Source organism: Budorcas taxicolor, chromosome 19 (assembly GCF_023091745.1).
Source record: "Budorcas taxicolor isolate Tak-1 chromosome 19, Takin1.1, whole genome shotgun sequence".
Classification (NCBI taxonomy): Eukaryota; Metazoa; Chordata; class Mammalia; order Artiodactyla; family Bovidae; genus Budorcas; species Budorcas taxicolor.
In genome coordinates this window covers 42,412,510-42,436,654 of record NC_068928.1, presented here as the reverse complement: position 1 = coordinate 42,436,654, position 24,145 = coordinate 42,412,510, and the positions used below count along the sequence as shown (strand labels likewise).

General features: G+C 45.1%; 1 protein-coding gene across 2 annotated transcripts; it reads left to right on the top strand.

The window, feature by feature from the left end:
• The first annotated feature begins 496 nt into the window (after positions 1–496).
• On the top strand, positions 497–23,643 carry EZH1 (enhancer of zeste 1 polycomb repressive complex 2 subunit). Of its 2 annotated transcripts, XM_052657158.1 has the most exons (21): positions 497–519; positions 1,175–1,265; positions 1,859–1,986; positions 2,108–2,236; positions 3,607–3,726; positions 5,102–5,222; positions 7,016–7,192; positions 8,300–8,402; positions 9,287–9,450; positions 9,835–9,926; positions 13,103–13,283; positions 13,535–13,731; positions 15,647–15,738; positions 16,667–16,707; positions 17,322–17,447; positions 18,679–18,857; positions 19,357–19,452; positions 19,864–19,945; positions 20,392–20,472; positions 20,892–20,976; positions 21,254–23,643. In XM_052657158.1, the coding sequence occupies exons 3-21, from the start codon at positions 1,870–1,872 to the stop codon at positions 21,312–21,314; spliced, it is 2,244 nt and encodes a 747-aa protein (XP_052513118.1). In that variant the 5' UTR covers positions 497–519; positions 1,175–1,265; positions 1,859–1,869; the 3' UTR covers positions 21,315–23,643. The 2 variants fall into 2 exon arrangements, with proteins under 2 accessions (XP_052513118.1, XP_052513119.1); XM_052657159.1 differs by lacking the exons at positions 497–519; positions 1,175–1,265 and having other exon boundaries at positions 1,858–1,986.
• The last annotated feature ends 502 nt before the right edge of the window (positions 23,644–24,145 follow it).

The following is a 24,145-nucleotide window of genomic DNA, read 5'->3' as shown; positions in this document are numbered from 1 at the left end:
GTAGTGACTTCTCTTGTTTTGGGGCACGGGTTCAGAAGTTGTGGCACATGGACTTAGTTGCCACACGTCATGTGGAATATTCTGGGCCAGGGATTGAACCCATGTTCCCTGCATTGGCAGGCAGGTTCTTAACCACTGGATCACCAGGGAAGTCCTGTCCTTCCTTGATGTATCCTCTGAGTTTAATATAGCATTACACCCATCCATTTTGATTCTTCAAATGAAACATTCCGATATAGTCCTCTTAAAGTCCAGTTGAATGAGGTATTATAGTCATGATCTGATCAATGGCATATTTGTGACCTTGGGTTGAATTTTGCTGTTTTCTTGTCTGTGCTATTATTTCTTATGGGTGAAAACAGGTAATTTTCACATGCTTCTAAACTTTAGTTTCTGTTTCAAATTTTGGCTCTTCATAGCTCCTTCTAGGGGCTTCCCTGGTAGCTCAGCTGGTGAAAAATATGCCCACAATGCAGAAGACCCCGGTTTGATATCTGGGTCGGCAAGATCTTCTGAAGGGTAGGCTATCCACTCCAGTATTCTTGGGCTTCCCTCATAGCTCAGCTGGTAACGAATCTGCCTGAAATGTGGGGGACCTGGGTTCAATCCCTGAGTTGGGAAGATCCCCTGGAGAAGGGAATGACTACCGATTCCAGTATTCTAGTATTCTGGCCTGGAGGATTCCATGGACTGTGTAGTCATGGGGTGCCAAAGAGTTGGACACAACTGAGCAACTTTCATTTATAGCTCCTCGTAATGTTTTTAGAAATTTATATATTAGGTGAAATAATAGAATTAGTTCTCCAGGAAACCTAAGTAGCTGATATAGAATAAAAATCTTGTAGATTTTATTGAATTTTTACATATACTTAGTATTTGTTCTTTCTCTAAAGTAATTGATGGGCCTGGTGGCTGAGCCTAGACATTGGTGCAGAAAAGCAGAAAAGTGCACTTGGTAATTGTGAGAATATATTTGTTTGTATGCCTGAAAAGATAGAATTTAATAAAATAAAGCTCCCTTCTCAAATGGCATCAAGTATTATTAGGATCTGATTACATGCAAATACTGTGGTAGCGAGACTTTAAAGTCTTCCTAGTTTTTTGGGGAACATCCTTCTGAGGATCTGACTATGCTCCACTGACTTGAAATGACTGTCTGTTCTTTTTTGAAAAGCTCAACATTTATTTTGCCTTTGTGTCTTGCCATTCCTCTGAAGAACAGAAGCCACTTGTAAAACCCTACCCTTCGCCTTGCATTCTATGAGGTAGGTAGAGCGTGGTCCAATAAGTACTTCTTTAAAACTGAACTTTAATTCAAGCGCCTCAAAAAAAAAAAAAAACCCAGTGATTGGCAGTGTTATGTATTTCCATGTGTCATGCCGGTGACTTGGACATGAGATTATGTTGTCATATTCGACCTTAATTGCTAGACATCTGGTAGATTTAGGCAGTTTGGCAGGTATAGTTTTCTTGTGTGGGTGAATCTTTCCATGAAGCTCTTGATATTAACTTGGTTCCTGCTAAACATTTCTCTTAATCAAAGTAGTAAACAGGCTTCCAAATTTGCAAGTAATCCAAGTTTCTAAATATCTGTGAAAGTGAGAGCTAAATTAAAAGCACGTTACCACAGAGGACAGTGGCTAAGCTTTTAGATAATCAGACCAGCCATTGCTGATATGAAATCTTTTCTTAATTGGAACTTTCTGTTGAACTCATAGATTTGTGTTCTTTACACAAATCTTGTTTTTATGAATAAATGTAATGGGAATGAAAGCATAACTGACCATGTTTATTTGAATTTGAGGAATGCGTCATTTCCAGGAAGTAAAATGCCATTTGTCATCTCTGTCTCTCTTAGATTACAGCAAAATGGATATACCAAATCCCCCGACTTCCAAATGTATCACTTACTGGAAGAGGAAAGTTAAGTCTGAATACATGCGACTTCGGCAGCTTAAACGGCTTCAGGCGAATATGGGTGCAAAGGTAAAAATACTTCACAAGTGAAAGGCTATAAATTGATTCAATATGGAGGGGTTGGATTTTTTATTTTTATCTTTTAACTCCTCTCTTAAAATCCTAACAAGTTTTTCCTTGGCTCTGCTAGGCTCTCTATGTAGCAAATTTTGCAAAAGTTCAAGAAAAAACCCAGATCCTCAATGAAGAATGGAAGAAGCTTCGTGTCCAACCTGTTCAGTTAATGAAGCCTGTGAGTGGGCATCCTTTTCTCAAAAAGGTAATTCCAGTGTCTCACCTTGGCCTTTCTCTTTTCCTTGGATTTAAGGATTTTTTTCTTTTCTTTTCTGTATTTCTGGCTTATTGGGCTTCCCTGGTGGCTCAGATGGTAAAGAATCCACCTGTAATGCAGGAGAACTGGGTTCAATCCCTAGGTTGGGAAGATCCCCTGGAGAAGGAAATGGCAACCCACTCCAGTATTCTTGCCTGGAGAATCTCATGGACGGAGGAGCCTGGTGGGCTACAGTCCACAGGGGTCACAAAGAGTCGGACACGACTGAGTGACTTCACACACACACACAGTATTCTTTCCTGGAGAAAGCCCATGGACAGGGGAGCCTGGTGGCCTGCAGTCCATGGGGTCACACTTATTATTATTAGAAAATAAAGACAATGGATACAATTACTGTAGTCATCTTTGAATAACTGGGATGGTGAACCTGTAACTTAAAGAATAACTATGAAACTTCCTGGTGGTCCAGCCATTAAAACCCCACACTTCCAATGCAAGGGGCACAAGTTCAGTCCCTGCTCAGGGAACTAAGATCCTGTATATTCTGGGCTGCAGCCTGAGAATAAATAAATAAATAAAATCAAAAGGACATCAAACTCATTACCAAATTGTATTACTGAAAAGAAAAACGGTTTTGCCTTTTGTTCTTTGCAGATAATGAGGTTAATCATGAGTTTTACCTAGAAAAATAAGACATTTGTTGTCTACTTTCCTGGGCTCTGTATACAAGCTTCAAAGCAACCTCTTTTGTGGCTTTTTTGGTACCTCAGCTATTTTGAAGTTGGAAAAGGAATGCTGTGGGTAATTGACCAACATGGTCAACGGGACATCCTTTTTGTAAACTAAAAAAATCACTCTGTTAGTTTCTTATAGAGATGATGTTTCTAAAATATAAAAAACAGATAGTTTATGAAGGGCACTTTTCTTTCCCAAAGCAGAAGGTGACCATAATCTCTACACTACTTTGCTTCCCCCTGTACTGTCCCCATCAGCTCTGCAGCTAAGTGGAAGTCCACTGTCTAAAGTTTAGGTCTTCAGGAAAACTTCCTTGTCTTCGTTCTCATCTCCTAGGACACTCAGAGGCCCTTTGCTGTCAGGTACAGCCCAAAGAGATCAACAGTTTTAGATGGAGATAAACAACAGTTAAATATGGGAGGCCAAGGGCAATAAGAGACAGTTCCTGCTTCCCACAGGTTTACAGCTAAGGGATTCCTTTTAGGAGCTTGATGTTACAAAACCCTCAACTTATCCACTTGTAGGAATTAGAAGGCTACTGGGATAATTTTGGAAGGAAACTCAAGATTCTCTCTTGGGTTGTGGACCTGCCTTCCCTCTCCATGTCATTGCTTGTATTTCAGTGTACCATAGAGAGCATTTTCCCGGGATTTGCAAGCCAGCACATGTTAATGAGGTCTCTGAACACAGTTGCCTTGGTTCCCATCATGTACTCGTGGTCCCCTCTCCAGCAGAACTTCATGGTATGTATTGAAAGTACTATGGTGATTGTTTAAATGGAATGATTTTTTTTTTTTAACATTGAAATGCTGGCAGTTCTCTCAGGGTAAAGATTGTCAGAATATACTTAACAAAGCTTGAACATGCAGGGCAGAATGTTTTTGTGATTTACTGACTCTGAAAAACACATATTGCAAGTTGTTCTAACTTGTTAGCTTTTGCGTTCTCTGGAGTGTACTTGAGAATTGATGCTGTTTCTTTTCTGAATGAAAGAGATTGGGCAGGAGTCCAGCTTTCCTTTACTACCTTGGTCCAATTTTATAACATTGCGTGCAGTTAAATGTATTCTAAATCAGACACTTCAGGCTTTAGCAGGTTGACAGCTCCCTGCTGATGGAGCAATCCTTTCTTAATCCCCTAAAGGCAAGATGCTGTGAAAGCAACTGAGATAGCAGAGGCACACGTGGATCTCCAGTCCTTTCATCTGGGGCTTTATGCTGACTCCTGCCAGGATTATTTGTGGTTCTGATAATCAGGCCGCTAAATACTGCCATCGCTTATTGTGTCTGGTGACAGATAGCAGTTCTGCTGACTGGAATAGGATATAGGTTTACAGAAGGAAATCATCTGTTAGAAGAAAACTTCAGAGTAACTCTACTTGATAGCTATAGATCTGAAAATGACTGTTTTCTGCTGAACCACAAAACAAAATCCATTCATATTGTTTATTGCCAGAAAATATACATCGCTCGTTCTGCAATTGACTTTAGGTTCTCACTGAGGGTGAGTGATATCAGTTGTAATAAGAATTTTTATTATGTTTATGGGAGGTTAATCTTAGTTTGTATAATAGAATATACAAATATTTTATGGTTGCCAATTTCTGTTTTAACTACTGCAGTTATGTTGTAGTTTATACTCTTGAAAGTTTTCCTTTTCATCTGTCTTTCTACTGATGAGAAGAATTAGAATTAAAGACCTTTTAGACTATTGTTTATGTGATATTTGTACCAATTTCACAAAGTTTAGTGGATTAAATGACATAATAGCTGGAATCACTATGAGAAAGAAATGTGTTGTCAGATTTTAGGTGTTGGTGGGAATATTTTTAACATCCAGCTTAACATTTGGTAGTTAATATCCTCAGGTAGTAAAGCTGACTTTTTTTTCTTCCAAGAGTAGCATGACTCCCTTCCATTCGAGGCTTTGTTGCCAAAATGACTGGTCTTTAAAATGTAGTGAACTTTGTAACCAAAGGCATTTTTAGGAGCTGTACAGCAGCAAAAATGGTTCAGCACAGGTTCCATTAAACAGGAAAGAGAAAAAAAGAAAAAAAAAACAGGACAGAGGCGATGCACAGCTGATTCATGAAATGAATTACATTTGGTTTGATTTCAGGTGGAAGATGAGACAGTTTTGTGCAATATCCCCTACATGGGAGATGAGGTGAAAGAGGAAGATGAGACTTTCATTGAGGAGCTGATCAATAACTACGATGGCAAAGTCCACGGTGAAGAAGGTAGTGGCTCTGGGCTCCTAAGGAGAGGACTTTATTAGGATGGTACCTCTTGGTTCATGTATCATTAGCTTGCTGTTATCTGCTGCCTCATGGTGTATACACTGAAGACTATTTCCATGTCACCACATGGCTGGGAGTAAACATTTTATGTTACAAATAACCCCAGTTAAATTTTAAGAGGATTTGGAGGAATTCCCTGGTGGTCCAGTGGTTAGGAGTCCATGCTGTCATCTCCAGGGTCCTGGGGTTCAGTCGATAGATAGGAAACTAAGATCCCACAAGCCATGCAGCATGGCCAAAAAAAAAGAGTTGAGACATAAAAGGATGGCATAGTAATGTAATGGTTATATAGTAATATGATTTTCTCTCCAGTGGGTGGAGAGAAAATTTAGTGAATAAATAAGTTTGGTCTTAGAAGTCTACCATAAATCCATCCAAGGCTATTTTGTTCTTTGCTTCCCTTTCTGTGATACTGGCAATGAGCATAACCTCTCTTCTTAGATCCAAATACTCCCTGAATCTCCCAGAAGTTGGCAATAATATTCTGACTTTCCTAAAAGTGTTACCAAACCAAACTTGGGTCTGCTCACTTGAGTGCAATAAAGCCAATCTACTGACCCCAGGTTGTGGTGAAGGAAAGTACAATCTTTATTGTAGGGCGCCAAGCACGGAGAAGGGGCAGCTCAAGCTCAAAGGACCAGAACTACCTAATGGCTTTCAGGGGAGGGATTTTAAAGGCAGTGTGAGGGAGAGAACTACAGGGTGTATGATCAGTTGTGCCCAGTTCTTGGATTGGTTGGCATCTGGGTGAAGTTTCAATCCTCATCAACCTTCTGGTTTCAGCCAGTCTAGGGTCTTCATGCTTGCCGTCAGCAGTTTTTGTCTGGTGGGAGGTCTGCTTCTTATAAAACAACTTAGGAATGTGTGTCAGGCCTTTATCTTTCTTTTGGGGAACTGGGAGTACAGCGATTCTGCTGTGTTGCAGATTTATAGTCTAAATTGTTACCAGTTTCCTGGCCCAACAGCTATTCTTTGTTTCTATGTCTTCACATTTCTTAATCATTACCTCTGGAGCCAACCTTTTGGTGACTTAGGGAAGACCCGGAGACTAAGGCAAAAACCTTTTACTTCAGAGGACAAAGCCAAAGGAACTTGTGTATGATTTCAAAAGCAAGGCATTTGTATTTAGTTGTAGTTTTAGAAAAAGTTGTTAGTGTGTAAGAAGGGGAAAGATAGGGGAAAACTCTTCATAGATTGCAAACCAGTGGCCTCAACCTGCTCTTTTGACAATTGTGGATGCTGTCGTGATGCCATTGAAATGCATTGTTTATACACAGTGCCCTCTAGTGTTCTGAGGCTTTATCCTAAGTTGTATTAATAGTATAACCCCATGTAGTATGATTTTTTTTTACAGTATATTGTCTTTTGAGTCAACGAAGTTACTATTGACCCATCACTTGCAAAACCAAGTACATTTTCATCATTTTTTTCTCTGTCCTATTTGTATTGTTGGCCCACTTTTGTGATATTTTGGACCATAAATACAGGTTGATCTATTACTGAGGACGTGAAAACCTCAGTAAAAATAAAGTCCATAGCTGGATTTCCCACTCTAGCCAGCTGAACCGTTGCAGTTGTAAGAACCAATCAAATTATTGTAACTCCCTGGTTGTCCACATAAAAATGTACATATATTATCTTGAGTCTCAGGAGTGAATACAGGAAAACCTTCCAAGGAGGACTAATGGAGTATGAAATGACCACTGCTCATCCATCTAATTCTTATATTTCAGAGATGATTCCTGGCTCTGTCCTGATCAGTGATGCTGTTTTCCTGGAGTTGGTAGATGCTCTGAATCAATACTCGGATGAAGATGAAGAAGGGCACAATGACACCTCAGATGGAAAGCAAGATGACAGCAAAGAGGATCTGCCAGTAACAAGAAAGAGAAAACGACATGCTATTGAAGGTGAAGAGCATGACCTCCTTATTCCACCTGGAGTGACAGGGAAAGGGAAGAAGGCAAAAGAAAGGTTTATTTCTTATTAAAGGCTGATGGCACTTCTCCCTGGTCCACTTAAAAGGAGAATGTGTTTACTGACTGATGGTTTAAGATAGCTGTGATTTAGCTGAAGAAAAAAGTAGGAGAACTTTAGACAATAATCATTGTTCATTTCTAATTGTAAAAAATAGTGTGTTTGAAAAAAAAAATAGTGTGTTTGAAAAATATGGCAAGTTATAAAGAATAAAGTAAAATTACCCTATTATCTTGCTACCTAGAAGTAGCTCTTTTTAGTATTAATATTTCCTTCTAGACTTAAAAAATGTATATATAAAAATATAAACATGTACACCTGAAATGTATTATGTGTATTTTATCTCAGTTTTTAAAAAGTACCTAAGTAAATCAACATATATATATGGTAGGTGAAGTTAGTATCATACCACATATGTGTGTATACACATAGGTAATTTTATATCCCTTATTATTTAATCTTACATCATGAGCATTTTCCCACGTTAGACAATATTTAATTAATTTCATATTTAATTGTACTTCGTTATTTAATTATACCATATGTCTAGACACAAAGTGTCTTCTCTTCTTATAACAAATTTACAGTATCCATCTTGTTCTTTGGCATCATCATTATGGTAGGTACTTCTATACTCGGGCCTCTCCATAAAAACTTCTATTTTCACTTCCAGATTCTGTCTTACACTGTAGATTTTTTTTTTGGCCATACCATGAGTCTTGTGGGATCTTAGTTCTCCAATCAGGAATTGAATCCAGGCCCTCGGCAGTGAAAGCTCAGAGTCTTAACCACTGGGCCACCATGGAATTCCCCTGGACTGTGGATTTCGTAGTTAACATGTAGATGACTCTGATCTCCTTATCTACCTGTTAGATAGGTCCAGGTAGCACTGACCTTCTTTCTGTATTCTGACATAGTCAATGGTTGAGTTAAAAAGCAGCTCTAATCAGAATGCCGTGACAAAAGTACAAGATGATCAACTAGCTTTGTTTGTGTGCTTCTGTATGGCACTCAGAAGCTTTTTATCGTTTCCAATCCAGGCAGCAAAAAGAGTTCCAAGAAACAGTTCCCAAACGACATGATCTTCAGTGCGATCGCCTCGATGTTCCCTGAGAACGGTGTCCCAGACGACATGAAGGAGAGGTAGGACAGCTGCCCTCCGCACGCCATGTAGACCACTCAGGCAAAACTTGCATACATGCTTTATTTTGGGTTATAAAAAGTCTCATTTTTGGTAAGTGCATTTTGATTTGCCTACACTTCTGATTACCTCTAAATGCCCATTCGCACGTTAAAGGTCATCGTTTGCTGGCTTTTGCATAAATCTGGGCAGAGAAGTTTTAAGATTTTGCCACTTTACTGGAGAGTTACTCCAGCACCATACTTAGAAAATATTTCCCTTCCCTTACTTTCATGTATACACACACTGAGCCCAGCATCATTACAGTGGTGAACCTACCTGCTTATACATAAAGACCTATTAAAAAAAAACACCCACCCTCCCTTTTCTCCCTTGGCAGACCATTTCTAGATAACTGTCAGTATTCAGTCTGGATTTTCTTTTTTGTTTTTTAATTAAAAACTTTTTATTGGAGTATATTCAATTTACAATGTGTTCGTTTTAGCAAAGTGGATCAGTTATACATATACATCTGTTGTTTAGTTGCTGTGTTGTGTCAGACTCTGTGTGACCCCCATGGACTGTTGCCCACCAGGCTCCTCTGTCCATGGAATTCTCCAGGCAGGAATACTGGAGTGGGGTGCCATTTCATTCTCTAGAGGATCTGCCCAACCCAGCCATCAAACCCATGATACCCGTGCCTCCTACGTTGGCAGTCCGGTTCTCTTGTCACTGAGCCACCAGGGAAGCCCACATGTACATGTATTCAGTCTTTTTCGTTTTTGTTTAGATTCTTTTCCCGTGTAGGCTATTATAGAGCACTGAGTAGAGCTCCCCATGTCAGTCTGCATTTTCTCAGTGAAGACAGTCCCTTGGAAGGCACTCTTACCTCTCTTTTCTGAACCAGGTACCGAGAGCTCACAGAGATGTCAGACCCCAATGCGCTCCCCCCACAGTGCACACCCAACATCGACGGCCCCAACGCCAAGTCTGTGCAGCGGGAGCAGTCTCTGCACTCCTTCCACACACTCTTCTGCCGGCGCTGCTTCAAATATGACTGCTTCCTTCACCGTGAGTGGGCTGCTCTGAAATGCTCTCCTGTTTTCCATCCCCAGCCACCATTTCATTCTCTTTATTTTTAGTTTCTCCAATGGAATTCCTGGCTTCTCATCTGATGATGGTTTTACAAAGGGCCAGTTCTCTTTTCTCTTGTGTAGTTATAGTGTGGCGTGCTTCACACGATGAGGACAGATTAACCAGCAACACAGTTGTCCCTGAGTTTCCTCTAGCTTTGGAAGAACTGTGTTGATGTCAGAAATGATTCAGCATGATTCACCTTGATGATAGCTGTTTATATCTAAATTCTCCTCCAGTGGCTCCCTAATTCACATTTGTTCCTCCTCCTCCTGTCAAGCAGATGAGCCATTGCCAACAGGACAGTTTTGTGTTTTCCAGCTTTCCATGCCACCCCTAACGTGTATAAACGCAAGAACAAAGAAATCAAGATTGAGCCAGAACCGTGTGGCACAGACTGCTTCCTTCTGCTGGTACGTTTTTAAATTCTTCTGCCATGGTTGAAATTGGTGGAAATCTGAGCAGGAAATGGTCCTTGGGCTTTCTGCCCCAGAGAACACAAACCATGTGAGCTGGTATATAGCACCCTGAGGGTCACAAAGTGTGGATGAGACATGACTTCTGCTCGTAAGGAGCGCCCTTATTTTGCAGCAGTAGCACTGTGAAGTTAGTTTCATGGAGTTAGTGTGAAGAACATTGAAGGCTTTCTTGCCCTAAACATCATCTATTCAGATTTCAGAGTCTGAAACTGCTTTGTTGGACTTGGAGCTGTATGTGTGTGCATGAGACCCTATCTTTGCTGTCTCCCTTTAACTGCATATAAATGTAGGAGGAACAACACATAAAGGTGCTCATGTCTTATATGAGTTAAATCAGCCAGATGGACCGTTGCTGGCGGACAGACCTCATGTAGCAGCGTAAATTCTCCTGCCTTTCTGTGGGGAGGCAGTCCACTGAGAGCTAGAAGGGAATAGGTTCAGCTGGACTTGTCAAAGACAGAGTTCTGCTTTCTCCAGAACAGGGTGGGGCTTCCCTGGTAGCTCAGCTGCTAAAGAATCCACTTGTAATGCAGAAGACCCCAGTTTGACTCCTGGGTCGGGTAGATCCGCTGAAAAGGGGATAAGCTACCCACGCCAGTATTCTTGGGCTTCCTTGGTGGCTCAGCTGTTAAAGAATCCCCCTGCAATGTGAGAGACCTGGGTTTGATCCTTGAGTTGGGAAGATCCCCTGGAGAAGGGAACAGCTACCCACTGCAGTATTCTGGCTGGAGAATTCCATGAACTGTATAGTCCATGGGATTGCAAAGAGTCGGACACAACTGAGCAACTTTCACTTTCACACGATAGGGTGAGCTTAGGTAAAGAATAAAATACCTTGATAAAATTTCTGCTACCAATTAAAATGAGATTATACAGCTAGGTGGTTTTGGAACTATCTTTAGTGGGATAATTGAAAGATGATAGAGAGTGCCATTGGGTAAAAATCTGGAAAATGTGCCACATGGTAATAGCAAAAAAATAAATAGGGCTTTCCTAGTGGTCCAGTGGTTAAGGCTCTGCGTTCCCAATCCAAGGGACCCAGATTTGATCCCTGGTCAGGGAACTAGATCACACATACTGCAACTAAGAGTTCATATGCTGCAACTAAGATGTGGCACAGCCAAAACAAATAAATATAAATATTTAAAATGCATAGAACTGTATGCCCCCAAAATTCCATTTAAACAAACAAAAATAAATAGACTTTATCTGATTTATTTTTTCCATAATATGTATTAATTCCTTCCTATGTGTCAAAGTACTGTGCTAACCCTTAACGTATATGATCTTATTTTCATGCTTATAACAACATCCTGAGGTGGATAAAGTATAGGTCATAAAAGTTACATATTTTGCCTAAAGTTTGTTACTGTGTCAATGGTGTGGCAATGCTGAAATTGAAGCTCTGGTCTAACTCCACAGTTCATGCTTTTTGTATAACTCAAAAGGGCGTTGCCGGGGCTTCCCTGTTGGTTCAGTGGTAAAGAATCTCCCTGCCAGTGCAGGAGACACAGATTCAGTCTCTGATCCAGGAAGATCCCACATGCCAAGGAGCAACTCAGACCATGCTCTGCTACTCTTGAGCCTTGCTCTATAGCCTGGGAGCCAGAACTACTGAGCCCACATGGTGCAGCTACCTAAGCCCTCGTGCCCTGCGTCTTGTCATCTGCAGCATGAGAAGCCACTATGATGAGAAGCCTGTGCACCACAACTAGAGAGTAGCCCCTGCTCACCGCAGCTAGAGAAAGCCCCACAGCAGTGAAGACCTCAGCACAGCCAAAAATAAATAGATAAGTGAAAATTTAAAAAAATAAAAAGGGCATTGCCCTCCCCAAAGTAGTCATCCTGGAATCCTGTATATGTCACACTGAGCATGGACACGTAGTATCAGGTTCAGTTAAAATAAAAACTTCTCTCTTGGAATTTCTTTGAAGGCCTACAATATATTATTCTGAATATTCTTAATAATGGTAAACCTTTATCCTTTACTTGTAGATTTAGTTTCCAGAAACAGCTCAAAATCTTTGGAAACTAAGTCTAGCAAGAAGATAGATGATCCAGCTAAGTAATTATCTGGTCTTTAAAAAAAAAGCATAGCTGTAAAGTAATAAAGTAATGAAATATTCATCCTAGTTTAAAATACTGACTTGGAGGGAATTTCCTAAATTAAGTGGTTCAGTTCAGTTCAGTCACTCAGTCGTGTCCGACTCTTTGCGACCCCATGAATCACAGCACGCCTGGCCTCCCTGTCTATCACCAACTCCCGGAGTTCACTCAAACTCATGTCCATCGAGTCGGTGATGCTATCTAGCCATCTCATCCTCTGTTGTCCCCTTCTCCTCCTGCCCCCAATCCCTCCAAGCATCAGGGTCTTTTCCAATGAGTCAACTCTTTGCATGAGGTGGCCAAAGTATTGCAGTTTCAGCTTCAGCATCAGTCCTTCCAGTGAACACCCAGGACTGATCTCCTTTAGGATGGACTGGTTGGATCTCCTTGCAGTCCAGGGGACTCTCAACAGTCTTCTCCAACACCATAGTTCAAAAGCATCAATTCTTTGACGCTCAGCTTTCTTCACAGTCCAACTCTCACATCCATACATGACCAATTGAGTGGTAACATTATACAAATTTAAGGATTATATATTTTCTTACTGAAACAGAGACAAGTGTGGTAAAACATAAAGAACAGTGAGGCCTGGGGATGAAGGGCCCTGATTCTTGGACCTGTTCTGGAATAATTAGCTGCATGCTCTCAGCACATCCCTCATTTTCTCATCTACAGGAGAATGTATTCTCAAATTCCAGTCAGCTTGTGAGCAAATGAGTATAAGATACGACTCACTGGACAGTCAAAGATGCATAGAAACATCTGTGCATAATAGATAAAGATTATATCTTTGTACAGATTGTATTATAGGGCAGCTCTTTGTCAAGAGATAAGTGTGTAAGCTTTAAGATGTTTGTTAAGAAGCTATCACACGGTCATATATGGTACAGAGGGAAAAAAAAGTGTCAAGTTGCAAGTCAGCACAGATATTGCAGATGGTTTGTGATGATGGGACCGATATGGTGGCCTATTTCTGCTTCCTAACTGTAACATGACCTCTGCAGGAAGGAGCAAAGGAGTATGCCATGCTGCACAACCCTCGCTCCAAGTGCTCCGGGCGTCGCCGGCGAAGGCACCACGTGGTCAATGCTTCCTGCTCGAACACTTCAGCCTCTGCTGTGGCTGAGACCAAAGAAGGGGACAGTGACAGGGACACTGGCAATGACTGGGCCTCCAGTTCTTCAGGTACAGTGAGCAGAAAGTGACCTCTTCTTGCTACACAAGGTAAAGCCAGGATCATGGCGTAACAGTTAACATTACTACCTTTTTAAATTGTTCATTCTTTCCACAGGTTCACCTGTAAGCAGTAGAGACAGGGAATATTTTCGTTCCTAATTCTTCTACCTTTTGGTGTAGAATGAAGTGCTGAGTTTGTAGCAAACCACTGAGGCCAGCTGCATTCCACCTTCTGTGTTTCTCTCATTCCTTTCTCTTAGAGGCGAACTCTCGCTGTCAGACGCCCACGAAACAGAAGGCGAGTCCAGCCCCACCTCAGCTCTGTGTAGTGGAAGCACCCTTAGAGCCTGTGGAGTGGACTGGGGCTGAAGAATCTCTTTTTCGAGTCTTTCATGGCACCTACTTCAACAACTTCTGTTCAATAGCCAGACTTCTGGGGACTAAGACGTGCAAGCAGGTACTGCCTGAAGGGGACGGGAACAAGTCCTTGCCCCGGGAGCCCTTTGGTCACTTTGTAAGGCTGCCTGTCTGGACAGAAGCTGTCTTAGGTTCAATCCTTCATGAGCCTGTGCTTCTGGACCAGGAGGTGGATTCCCCAAACTTGGGGGGCTTTCTGCAAATACTAGGCCTAGCAATACTTAGGATCTGCTCTCCTTGCTGAATCCTTACTTCGGTCTCTAGCCACTATCTAACTCTTCTGGATGTTTCTACCCTCTCTTAGGTTTTTTTCTTGTTTTTTTGGTGGTGGCGGTGGCGTTCTTGCCTTTCTTTCTAATGCATGCATACATGCTAAGTCGCTTCAGTTGTGTCCAACTCTGTGCAACCCAATGGACAGCAGCCTGCCAGGCTCCTCTGTCCACAGGATTCTCCAGGCAAGAATACCAGAGTGGGTGGCTGTTTCCTTCTCCGTTTCTTTCTAAATGTGGACCCATTTCCTGGAAGGCACTCCTGGGTCCTTCTGGGGATCTTATCTCACACCTCTGCTCCTGCTTCTGTAGCTGCCGCTGCCACACCCCCCCCCCCCCCCCCCCGCCCAGTCAGACTTCTCAGTTGTTTATTCTTCAAATGTTCTATCATTAGATTTCCTAATTACCACCCCTAATGGCTGGGTCTGGACCTTGTGCATCTCACTTACATCATCACTAGAATCACCATCTGATAGCAGCTTCTGATGTTTTGGAGGCGGGAGAAGCCTACAGGGAGCAGACAGACTGAAGCACAGGGACAGGGAGTCAGGTATTGGGGCCAACTGGTCCAAAAAGGAACACCAGAGCTTGAGCCCTCCTCACTTAGCTCCCCACTTTCCAGAAGAGTCTCTGCAATCTTTTCTGGATGTACTCTCTATTTAGAACAAGTAGTAGAACCGTGAGCTGAAGTGCCCTTTGCTTTCTTTTCTTTTTAAGTGAAAGAAGGTTTACTCAAGGGGAAAACACGCTCCATAGATGGAGTGTGAGCCATCTCAGAAGGCACGAGAGGCCTTTTTGGAGGAAGTAGAAATGAATAGCTTTATTGCTTTGCCAGGCAAAAGGAGACACAGCGGGCTCATGCCTTGAAAAAGGCATGTCCCCTATTCCTTTTTTTTTTTTAATCTCATACCTATCTCCCCAAGGCACAGGTTTTTGATCTAAAAGCCTGCAAACTGTGTACAAAGCAATTTTTGTGTGTTATTTTCCTGAATATAAGATTCACAGTTTTCATGGAATTGCAAGAGGGCCTGTAACCGAAAAGAAAAAGCTAAAAAACAAATGTTCTAAGGGAAACAGCATGTTAAAAGGGACCAGGCCTTCCTGAAATGCTGTCCTGCTAAAATAATAGTCAAGGCTCTAACATGTTTATGCCAACAGAGGGAGCTAGCGCTTAGCCAAGTGGTACTTCAGGTCACATCAGACTCAGTTACACAAGGTATACAACACTGCCCTTCCTAATAAGAAGCAGATACTGTTGGTAAGAATTGACTCCCTCTGGGTTGGAAGGCAGAGCAGCAGATGAAAGCGACTGACCAGAAAAACTGTACCTGTGCTCAGTCCGGATAAACACTTAAGAATTAACTTCAGGGACTTCCCTGGTGATGCAGTGGTTAAGACTCCTTGTTCCCAGTGCCGGGGATATGGGTTCAATCCCTCATCAGGGAACAGGGAACTAAGGTCCTGCACATCACATGGCATACCCAAAAACAAAACAAGACCAAAAACACAACCAAAAACAAAGAGCTTCAGAAACAGCAACCTGGTGTCCCGGTGCTGCTCTGTCTGTGCCTGCTAAAGACGCTCAGACATCTGCCCACAAGCTCTCCAGAAACCAGCACCTGCCTACATCACTTATCTGACCCCTCAGCTCAAGAGGTAACAGGTCCTGTTGGATTTCTCTTCCAGGTCTTCCAGTTTGCAGTCAAAGAGTCACTTATCCTGAAGCTGCCCACAGATGAGCTTATGAACCCCTCGCAGAAGAAGAAGAGAAAGCACAGGCAAGGCTTGGACCGAAGGCTTTCTGTGGCCAGACTGTTCCCTGTGCCCTGACCTCCCCTAGGGCTTCGCTGCTGCCTCCCTTTGCAGCCACTGCCCATCAGTTCAGCATCACCCAGTGGAGGGCCAGTCTCCTCAGTGCTCCCTGCGAGTCTGTGCCTTGAATCAGCCCTTCCCTTGTCCCGCAGTGCTATGGACCATGAAATAACTGATTTTTAAGCTCCCGGCCACCAGGATGTGAACTGGCCTCGTGGCTCCATCCTGAGGCCGTTTCTTCTCGCTGGGTTGTTATTACCACTGTGCTCACTGCTCAACTCTGACCAGAGTTTTGTTGTTCTGTTTTTGGCACTTGTATCTCTAAGTTGCATAATAACACTGTCTTCTAGCTAACCTTTGCTTAAGGTTGGAAGGTGTGTTTTTTTTTTTTTTTTTTGCAGCCAATACTCCATCTGGCTTTGTTATAAAAAACTGACACTGGTTCCAGATATAGAAGGAAATCCCTGTGGCATCTCCCTTTCAGTTCCTTCACTCAGAGCAGATTTCTGAAGTCTTCCCACCTCCCCATCCTGAAACGCTCCCACATCTCCACTTCCTCAAAGAGAGGGAGGGCAGGGGAGAGGAGAAATGGAGAAACAGTAGCGTTTTAATAGATGTAGAGGGTTTGGTTTGGTCTTGCATCTGTTTTTGGTTTTTTTATGTATGTTTGTTTATGGGTGGGATGTGTTGTTCTTGTTTAAATCTTGAGCCAGAGGCCAGCTGCAGGTAAAGTGGGCTCCAGCTTCTGTGGACCGGCATCCAGGCCTGTTGTGAAGGGATTTGGGGAGGATCCCAGTGATCAGATCGCAGTCCCCCAGAGGAGGTCATGCTATCATTTACCCAAATCTGCAGAGTTCCCAGGGCCACAACCCTGAGCTGTACCATCTCTTGCAGGTTGTGGGCTGCACACTGCCGGAAAATTCAGCTGAAGAAAGGTAAGTTCCACTGGGGCACTGCCCTCAGGTTGCAGCCTGTGGCTGCCCCTCCCCCGCCCCACCTGTGGCTACACTTATTGACCCTGCATGGCTTCCGCACATTGCAGGTCCCCCCTGCAACAGCTGATAACAGCTCAGCTCCTCACTGCAGCTGAGAAGACCTCTCAGGAGATAGAGTCACAGGCCTGTGGTCTCTGACTTTCATCGTGAGCCATATACAAGGTTCTAGGCTTCATTTAGTGTTTTGAGGTGGGATTTGTTTTAATTTTTTTGGCCAAGTGGCATGTGGGATCCTAGTTCCTCGACCAGGGATTGAACTCAGGCCCCCTGCCATGGAAGCACAGTCTTAACCCCTGGACCAGCAGAGAAGTCCCCTCATTTAGTGTTTAAAATAACTGCCCTGTAATCACACCATTTCCACACTCTCCCTACAAAGCAGATCACTCCATTGTAGCTTATGGACCACCACCACCTGTGATTGCTTCTCACGTCAGGTGCTAAATGCATGTCCAAGTTGGTCAGAACCAGCCTCCTTTGAATAGGGGCAACTGGACCCTCAGGAGAGAAGGCGGCTCAGGAGCGTGGCCACAGTAGTGTGTTCTTTTCTCTCTTAGATAACTCCTCCACCCAGGTGTACAACTACCAGCCCTGCGACCACCCGGACCGCCCCTGTGACAGCACCTGCCCCTGCATCATGACTCAGAATTTCTGTGAGAAGTTCTGCCAGTGCAACCCCGACTGTAAGAGTTCTCTGTTGGCCATAGTTGTCAACCTAAGCAGCCCAGGTTTCCCTCCCCTCACACCCTTCTCTGCTTACGGGCCTTCCGATACCGTCTGTGCGGCACTTAAAGCATTCTACAGAGGAAACAAGATCTTTAAGATCAGGGGAAGTCATTTTTTTAAAAATCCTGAGGTTATGATTCTAAAAGCCACAGTTAACACTGAAATAAGCTGCTTTTCCAGCTTCACCTTCTAGGGCAGCATTAAGAAATGTGAGAATCTTTTACCTTAAGGTGTAAATACAGCCTCGCTTTCCAGGATGTTGTTTTACAATGTATACAGGTTACAGCTCTGTGTGTGTCTGTTTTAGTCTCCTATCTGGAGTTTTAGCTTCAGGTCAGTCTGAATGTCAGCAGAGGGTGGGACAGAGACTCAAGAGTGCTTTTCTCTCGCTGCTTACCCTTGCCTGCCCGCCCCCACTGAGGCTGAGCAGTTGGGTGGCAGCCCCCAGAGCTTGCAGACCTGGGTGCCCAGGCAGTTGTGCTGGAAGTACCTTGTAACACAAGATAGCAATCTTAACCACAATAGAGGGGTGGGTGATTGTGCTGGGAGGGCAGTGGGTGGAGGACGATGGCATAGAACGGATGCATTATGTTCTCAAAATGATTCTTGTTTTGATGGTGAGAATTTACCAGTGAAAAGCACTGATTTCTTCTTCTCTGGAGCACTGTTCACCTCCCTTCCAAATTCTCCCAACAAAGTGGAGGTGGTAAGGGGAGAGCATTGTTAGGGATCCTCTAGAAAACACTTCTCCAGAATCAAACCTGCTTTTCTGACTCAGACATGAATGCTGGGAGGTGCTCCATTTTCTCTGAAAAACACTTGAGTCTGTGATTATTGGGACTGCCCAGATAAAGAATTTGCCTGCCAGTGCAGGAGATGCAGGTTCGATCCCTGGGTTGGGAAGATCCCCTGGAAATGGAAATGGCAACCCATTCCAGTATTCTTGCTTGGGAAATCCCATGGACAGAGGAGCCTGACAGGCCACAGTCCATGGGGTCGCAAAGAGTTGGACACGACTGAGCCACTAAACGATAACAACAACATGTGATTATTGGGAAGGCAATTTCTCTGCTATTTGCCAAACATCCTTGAACCCATAACACTGACTTCCCCGCTGTCCCTTGAGTCAAACCGGAGCCCCAGCATTAGCCTGCGTCTCTCCCTGACGGTCCCTGCCATCCCGCGCAGGTCAGAATCGCTTTCCCGGCTGTCGCTGTAAGACCCAGTGCAATACCAAGCAGTGCCCGTGCTACCTGGCAGTGCGGGAGTGCGACCCCGACCTGTGTCTCACCTGTGGGGCCTCGGAGCACTGGGACTGCAAGGTGGTTTCCTGTAAGAACTGCAGCATTCAGCGTGGCCTCAAAAAGGTGAGGGCTTTTTCCCAGGACTCCAGGCCAGGTTGGGTGGGAAGGACTGAAGATCTGAGCAGCCTCTGTCTATTGGTTCCTTAGACGATTTGTACACCAGTGTTGGTGATTCCTGACAGACACACATTTTCTGAGTTGATCAAGCCTTTGGTCCCCTTGAGGGATTAGAGAAGTAATCCCTTGACTTGGCCAGACTGAGAGGAGCAGAGAAGAGGCCATGTCATTGACAGTGTCTGTTTTCGGTGGACACTTGCAGTGAGTTCCACAGGGTCTGCTGTAGGAAGTTCCCCAGGCTAGAGGAAGAGGTGTCATGTCTCTTTTCATCATCTCCTACCAGAAACACAATGGCTTAGACCGTTTTCTGTTTTCAGATCCTCTTACAGTTGCTAGTTCTTTCCACCCTGCTCCCCATAGCCCACGTGCACGTCCAACACACATTCCCCCCCGCCCCCGGCTCGCACACGCCCTGTAATCTGAGGTTTGACTCCCTGTTCCCCAGCACCTGCTGCTGGCCCCCTCAGATGTGGCCGGATGGGGCACCTTCATTAAGGAGTCTGTGCAGAAGAATGAATTCATTTCTGAATACTGTGGTGAGGTGAGTGCTATCGGTTTGGCCCACATTCTTATATGGAGAGATACCGATGAGAAACTCTGATTTTCTGTGGGCCAGACTTCTGTGAACTAATCTCTAAATAACTCAGCCAAGTTCTCATGTGGCCTCTCGGGGGATCCCACAGAACTGTTTGCAATCCTGAAACAAACCACTCTTTCTTCGACTTTCTGGCAACTCAGGCTACACAAGGGGGCCAGGCAGGCGGGGGACTCTGGTCTGTCTCAGTGTTGGTTAGCCTGTGCAGGGATTGGGATGAAACTAGCTGAGCTCCCCCTCTAACTACTGTTCTTGTGGTCCTCCATAAGCCCCCTCCTGGCCCTTTCTAGAGGCAGAGTGCTGTGCCCTGAGCAGGCAGCTACATCCCCACTGTCTGTTCCTTGTCTGTCTCTACAGCTCATCTCTCAGGATGAGGCCGATCGACGAGGGAAGGTCTATGACAAGTACATGTCCAGCTTCCTCTTCAACCTCAACAATGGTAGGGAGTCTCTCTTTCATCCCCACGTGGTCTCAGGCAGGTCTTCCTACCACACTCCCCTGGTCATCGTCCAGGTTCAGACCAGCCCTGAGTCTTCCAGCCAATGCTTAGAGCACAGTGGTGAGACTGAACTCAGAGACTCCAGGAGCCACAGTTTGCTTGCTCTGGGAGAACCTCCATTTCCAGGTTGTGTTTGTTAATCAGCCCTGAGCGCTTATACCTCAGAAATCTCCCTTCCCAGTAGGTGGGAGGGGAGGTCTGTGATTCCCGCAAGAGGAAGGGAGTGCTTCCATGAGGGGCTGTTTCTAGCTCTAGTTAGTGTGCTGGAACTCAGAGTTGCCCCTGCATTGTATTGTTTCTGTTACAGTTTAGTTGATTTCAGATACAGGCTCAGGAAGCTGTAGAGTTGCCTGGTAAGCTCATAGTCCCCCTGGTTTCCTTTATAGATTTTGTAGTGGATGCTACCCGGAAAGGCAACAAAATTCGATTTGCAAACCATTCGGTGAACCCCAACTGTTATGCCAAAGGTGAGTTCCCAGTAACTTGGGAGGTGGGGTAGATGATGGATGCTTCATTTACTATGATTTCTATCCATTAGTTCAGTTTTTTTTTAAATAACTGAGTTATTTCTTTGTCCAAAGATAATCATGATTAATGTCTAATATCATTTTGAGCCCTTCTGTCTTGGTTTTTTAATCTGCTTTTCTGACTGAATACATTATAAACCTTTTTTCCTAACGTGAATCTTTTGAAGATAATTCTTTCCCTGTGTCACTAGCCAAAATAACAGATATAAAAGCATAGAGACATCTACCTTCATTGATGACTTTCTGATTCCTCTTCATGTGTGTTTTCACTGGGAATTTGGAGAAAATCGGCCCAGACTCACTACTGATCATTGACTTGAAGTGACTGGGAATCTAGCCCTGGGTTTATCCTATTTCAGTGGTCATGGTGAATGGGGATCATCGAATTGGGATCTTTGCCAAGAGGGCAATTCAAGCTGGCGAAGAGCTCTTCTTTGATTACAGGTGAGGCAGCCAGGAATAGTCCTAGGGAGGTGGCCCAAAGGGCAGAGGGGGGTGGCTGTTGAAATTTATCTTGGGGGCTGAGGGTGAGCGCTATGGATGAAGGAGGAGATCTCATGGTGACCAAGGCTTTTTCTCTGTGGTGCTCTCTGGTGCCTTGCCTCTGAAGCAGGAGCCTTGTAGGAAGGAGTAGGAGGGGAAGTGAAATGGGAGGGGACTTCATCTTTTCAATCACAAAGGCCTCGGTAGTGACCTGGTTCCTCCTCCTGCCCTGGGACAGGTACAGCCAAGCTGATGCCCTCAAGTACGTGGGGATCGAGCGGGAGACGGATGTCCTTTAGGCCTCGTGGGCCCCTCGCCAGCGCCTTGGTCGCGGCACTGTCCTGCTTTCATGCACACACCACTGCTGCTCGAGTTTCCTGCACTAAGTGTCTCCTACACCGAGAAACCCCCCACCCGCTCCCTCTGTAGTGAGGCTTCACCTGTGTCCAGCGGGGACAGAACTTTCTCAGCTAGAGGGGAGACACAGGCGGCTAGGGCTTGGGCTCCCAGGAGAGAGAGTTGCCCCAGTGGGAGACTGCGTCTCAGGCCTTGGAGGAAGAGAGCACAGGCTGGGGGCGGGTGACGTTTGCTTGAGTTCTTAATGGCTCCCCAGGCTGTGGGCCTCAGGAGTCACCTTGGACGGTTCCTAACAAGCATTAGCCTAACTTTCCAAATCAAGGATCCTTCCTGTAGTTGGGTCACCAGCAGATCTCTCTGTGGTCCTGAGACCAGGAGAGGACAGGTTCAGTGAAGTTTGGTACCCGGAGCTTATGAGTGATCAGGGTTAAAGATGAGCCTGGCGGGCAGAGCAGACTGAATTCAGAGGGGAGATGGGGCACCTGACTACTACCTCTTTCCCCCTGACATGCTTCAAACTGAAAGAGTGTGGGTTCTAAGAAAAGCTCTTCAAGGCTGGGAGAAAGAAAGCTGAGTGCCATCCATCCTTCTGTAGACAGTGAGAACCAGCCCGACGACAATAATAAACTGCTAAGCTTAGGACCCAGCAGGCTTTGGGGCACCCTCTGTGTGTACTCTGGAGACGAATGGGTATGTTTTCAGATTCCCGGGAGCAGATACAAGTGCCCTGTCAACCCCTTCCAAAGTTCTGATTTGGCAACGACAGATGGGCATTACACTGCTGCTGAAGAACTGGAGGGGTGGTGCAACCTGGGTGTGACGCTCTTGTTCCCTGCAGATGTAGCTGTTTTTAGGCCTTTCGTTTCCCTTAGAGGCTGGGCCTATGGGGCCGCTCTTGGTCCTGTCTTCCAGGTAGTGGGGTACAGGCCTGGACTAGAGAAGTGGAAGTTTGTTGGTGGATCACTTTCCTGCCTGGAGTCCCTGCTGTTGGAAAGGATGAGTTGACACTATGTGTTTGGAGGTGGGCGAGGAGCTCCCAGGTTGTGCATGTTTAGGATGGCACCATACAGGCAGACTGGCAGAGGGTATTTAAATGTCAAGAAGAAGCAGGCCAGCCACCTGTGCCAGTTCGTAGTGACATTCTCTCTGGGATTCATGGAAGCACTTTATTTCCTTTAGAAGGTCTGGAGATTGAGGTGGAGTTTGAGCTAAGGTCTCGGGGGTCCCTGCCCGAATCTCTTTCCTGAGGGAGCGGGGAAGAGGTGGTGGAAGATTCTCCTCCAGTTCTATCTCATGTCCTGGTGGAGGCAGAAGGAGCTGCCTTGAAACAGCAGAATTGAATGAAAATGGTACCAGCCCTAAGAACCACCCCTGTGTCTATGGCTGGTGCTGAGCTGCAGGGAATAAGGAGCTTTGTGTTAGAGAAAGAGAAATGAGCAGGTACAGACTAGCCTAGGGTGTATTAGATAAGGGAGCCAGCTTCTCCCTTCTCTGTGGGGAATCAGAGCCTGTCTTCCCTGGTCTGTGCGGACCACCCCCTTCCTCTGACCCCATTGGCTGTCCCAGTGAAGCAAGGAGTAGGGTTCCCTCTGGCCAAACTGTCACCTAGGGATTTCTGTGGGACATGCGTGTGCACACGCATACACACACACACACACACTCACTCACATACCCTCACTCACCACACTAGTGGGCACACAGGCACTCAGCACTGAGCACACGCCCAGCCAGTTCCTGACAGAAGCCTCTTCCCACCCGACGGGGCCAGCCCCTGCCATGCTTCTGAAATCTACATCTGCTGTGGTTTGTATGCATTGTGTATAGGGGACACCCTCTAGCTGGACTGTGGGCTCCAAATTACTCATAAATTATAGAGAAAAACCAGAGACAGAGGAAGGAAGGTTAGGACTGTTTGAAATGCAGTCTGGGGCTTGCTACGAGGAGTAGATGGGGATAAATTGACATCCAGCCTTTGAAAGGCTAGACTGACCCTATCCTTCCCTCGGCGTGCAGAATCACTGTGGTTGACCCCGCCTTCCCCTGTGTCATACCACTACCAGCTGCTGTTGCTCCAGCATTCCCATCCTCTCCCCTGATCTCCCCCACCTTTAAATGACGGGTCTTAACCCCTCCCCCAAGACAAGTAATGATGGATGGAGTGAGGTGGTGGGGATGGCGGGGGAGGCTGGTATATGTGCGGCTCTGTTGCCAGTGAATTTCACGCACTTTAAAGTCCTGTGGCTTGTGACCTCTTATCTGAATAAAGTGGTAGAATCCATTTTGGCAAGTTGTGTGCTGTGTGCTTTGGGGTCCAGGGATGAACCCTGGAAGGATCCAGGAGTGGCAGTTCAGGGGCAGCACAGGCTGAAGCTTGAGTATTCTGATCTCCACTTGTCCACGGAGACCAGGGTTCGGGGAGATCTGGGGCAGGGGGTTGGCAAGAACCAAGCAGCCTTCCAGCAGGTGATGCCGGGATTCTGAGTGCTCCCCATTAAAGATTCTGGAGCTGTCAGATTAGTTCCCTGAAAGTCATCCCGCTTATCCGCTAGCCATGCCACCAACTACCACACACAGACTGGAGCTCTGTCACTCTGCTTTATTAGAACAGCTCCGAGACTGAGAGCACAGCTTCAGAGTGGAGGCTGGATCAGGCTTGGGTGAGTGACCAGCAGACCTCATGAGACTTCCAACACAGAAGAAGCACACTGGGCTTCTCAACACAGGAGAAGCGCACTGGGCACAGGACAGGACAGTCAATTGATTTTGTCTTTTA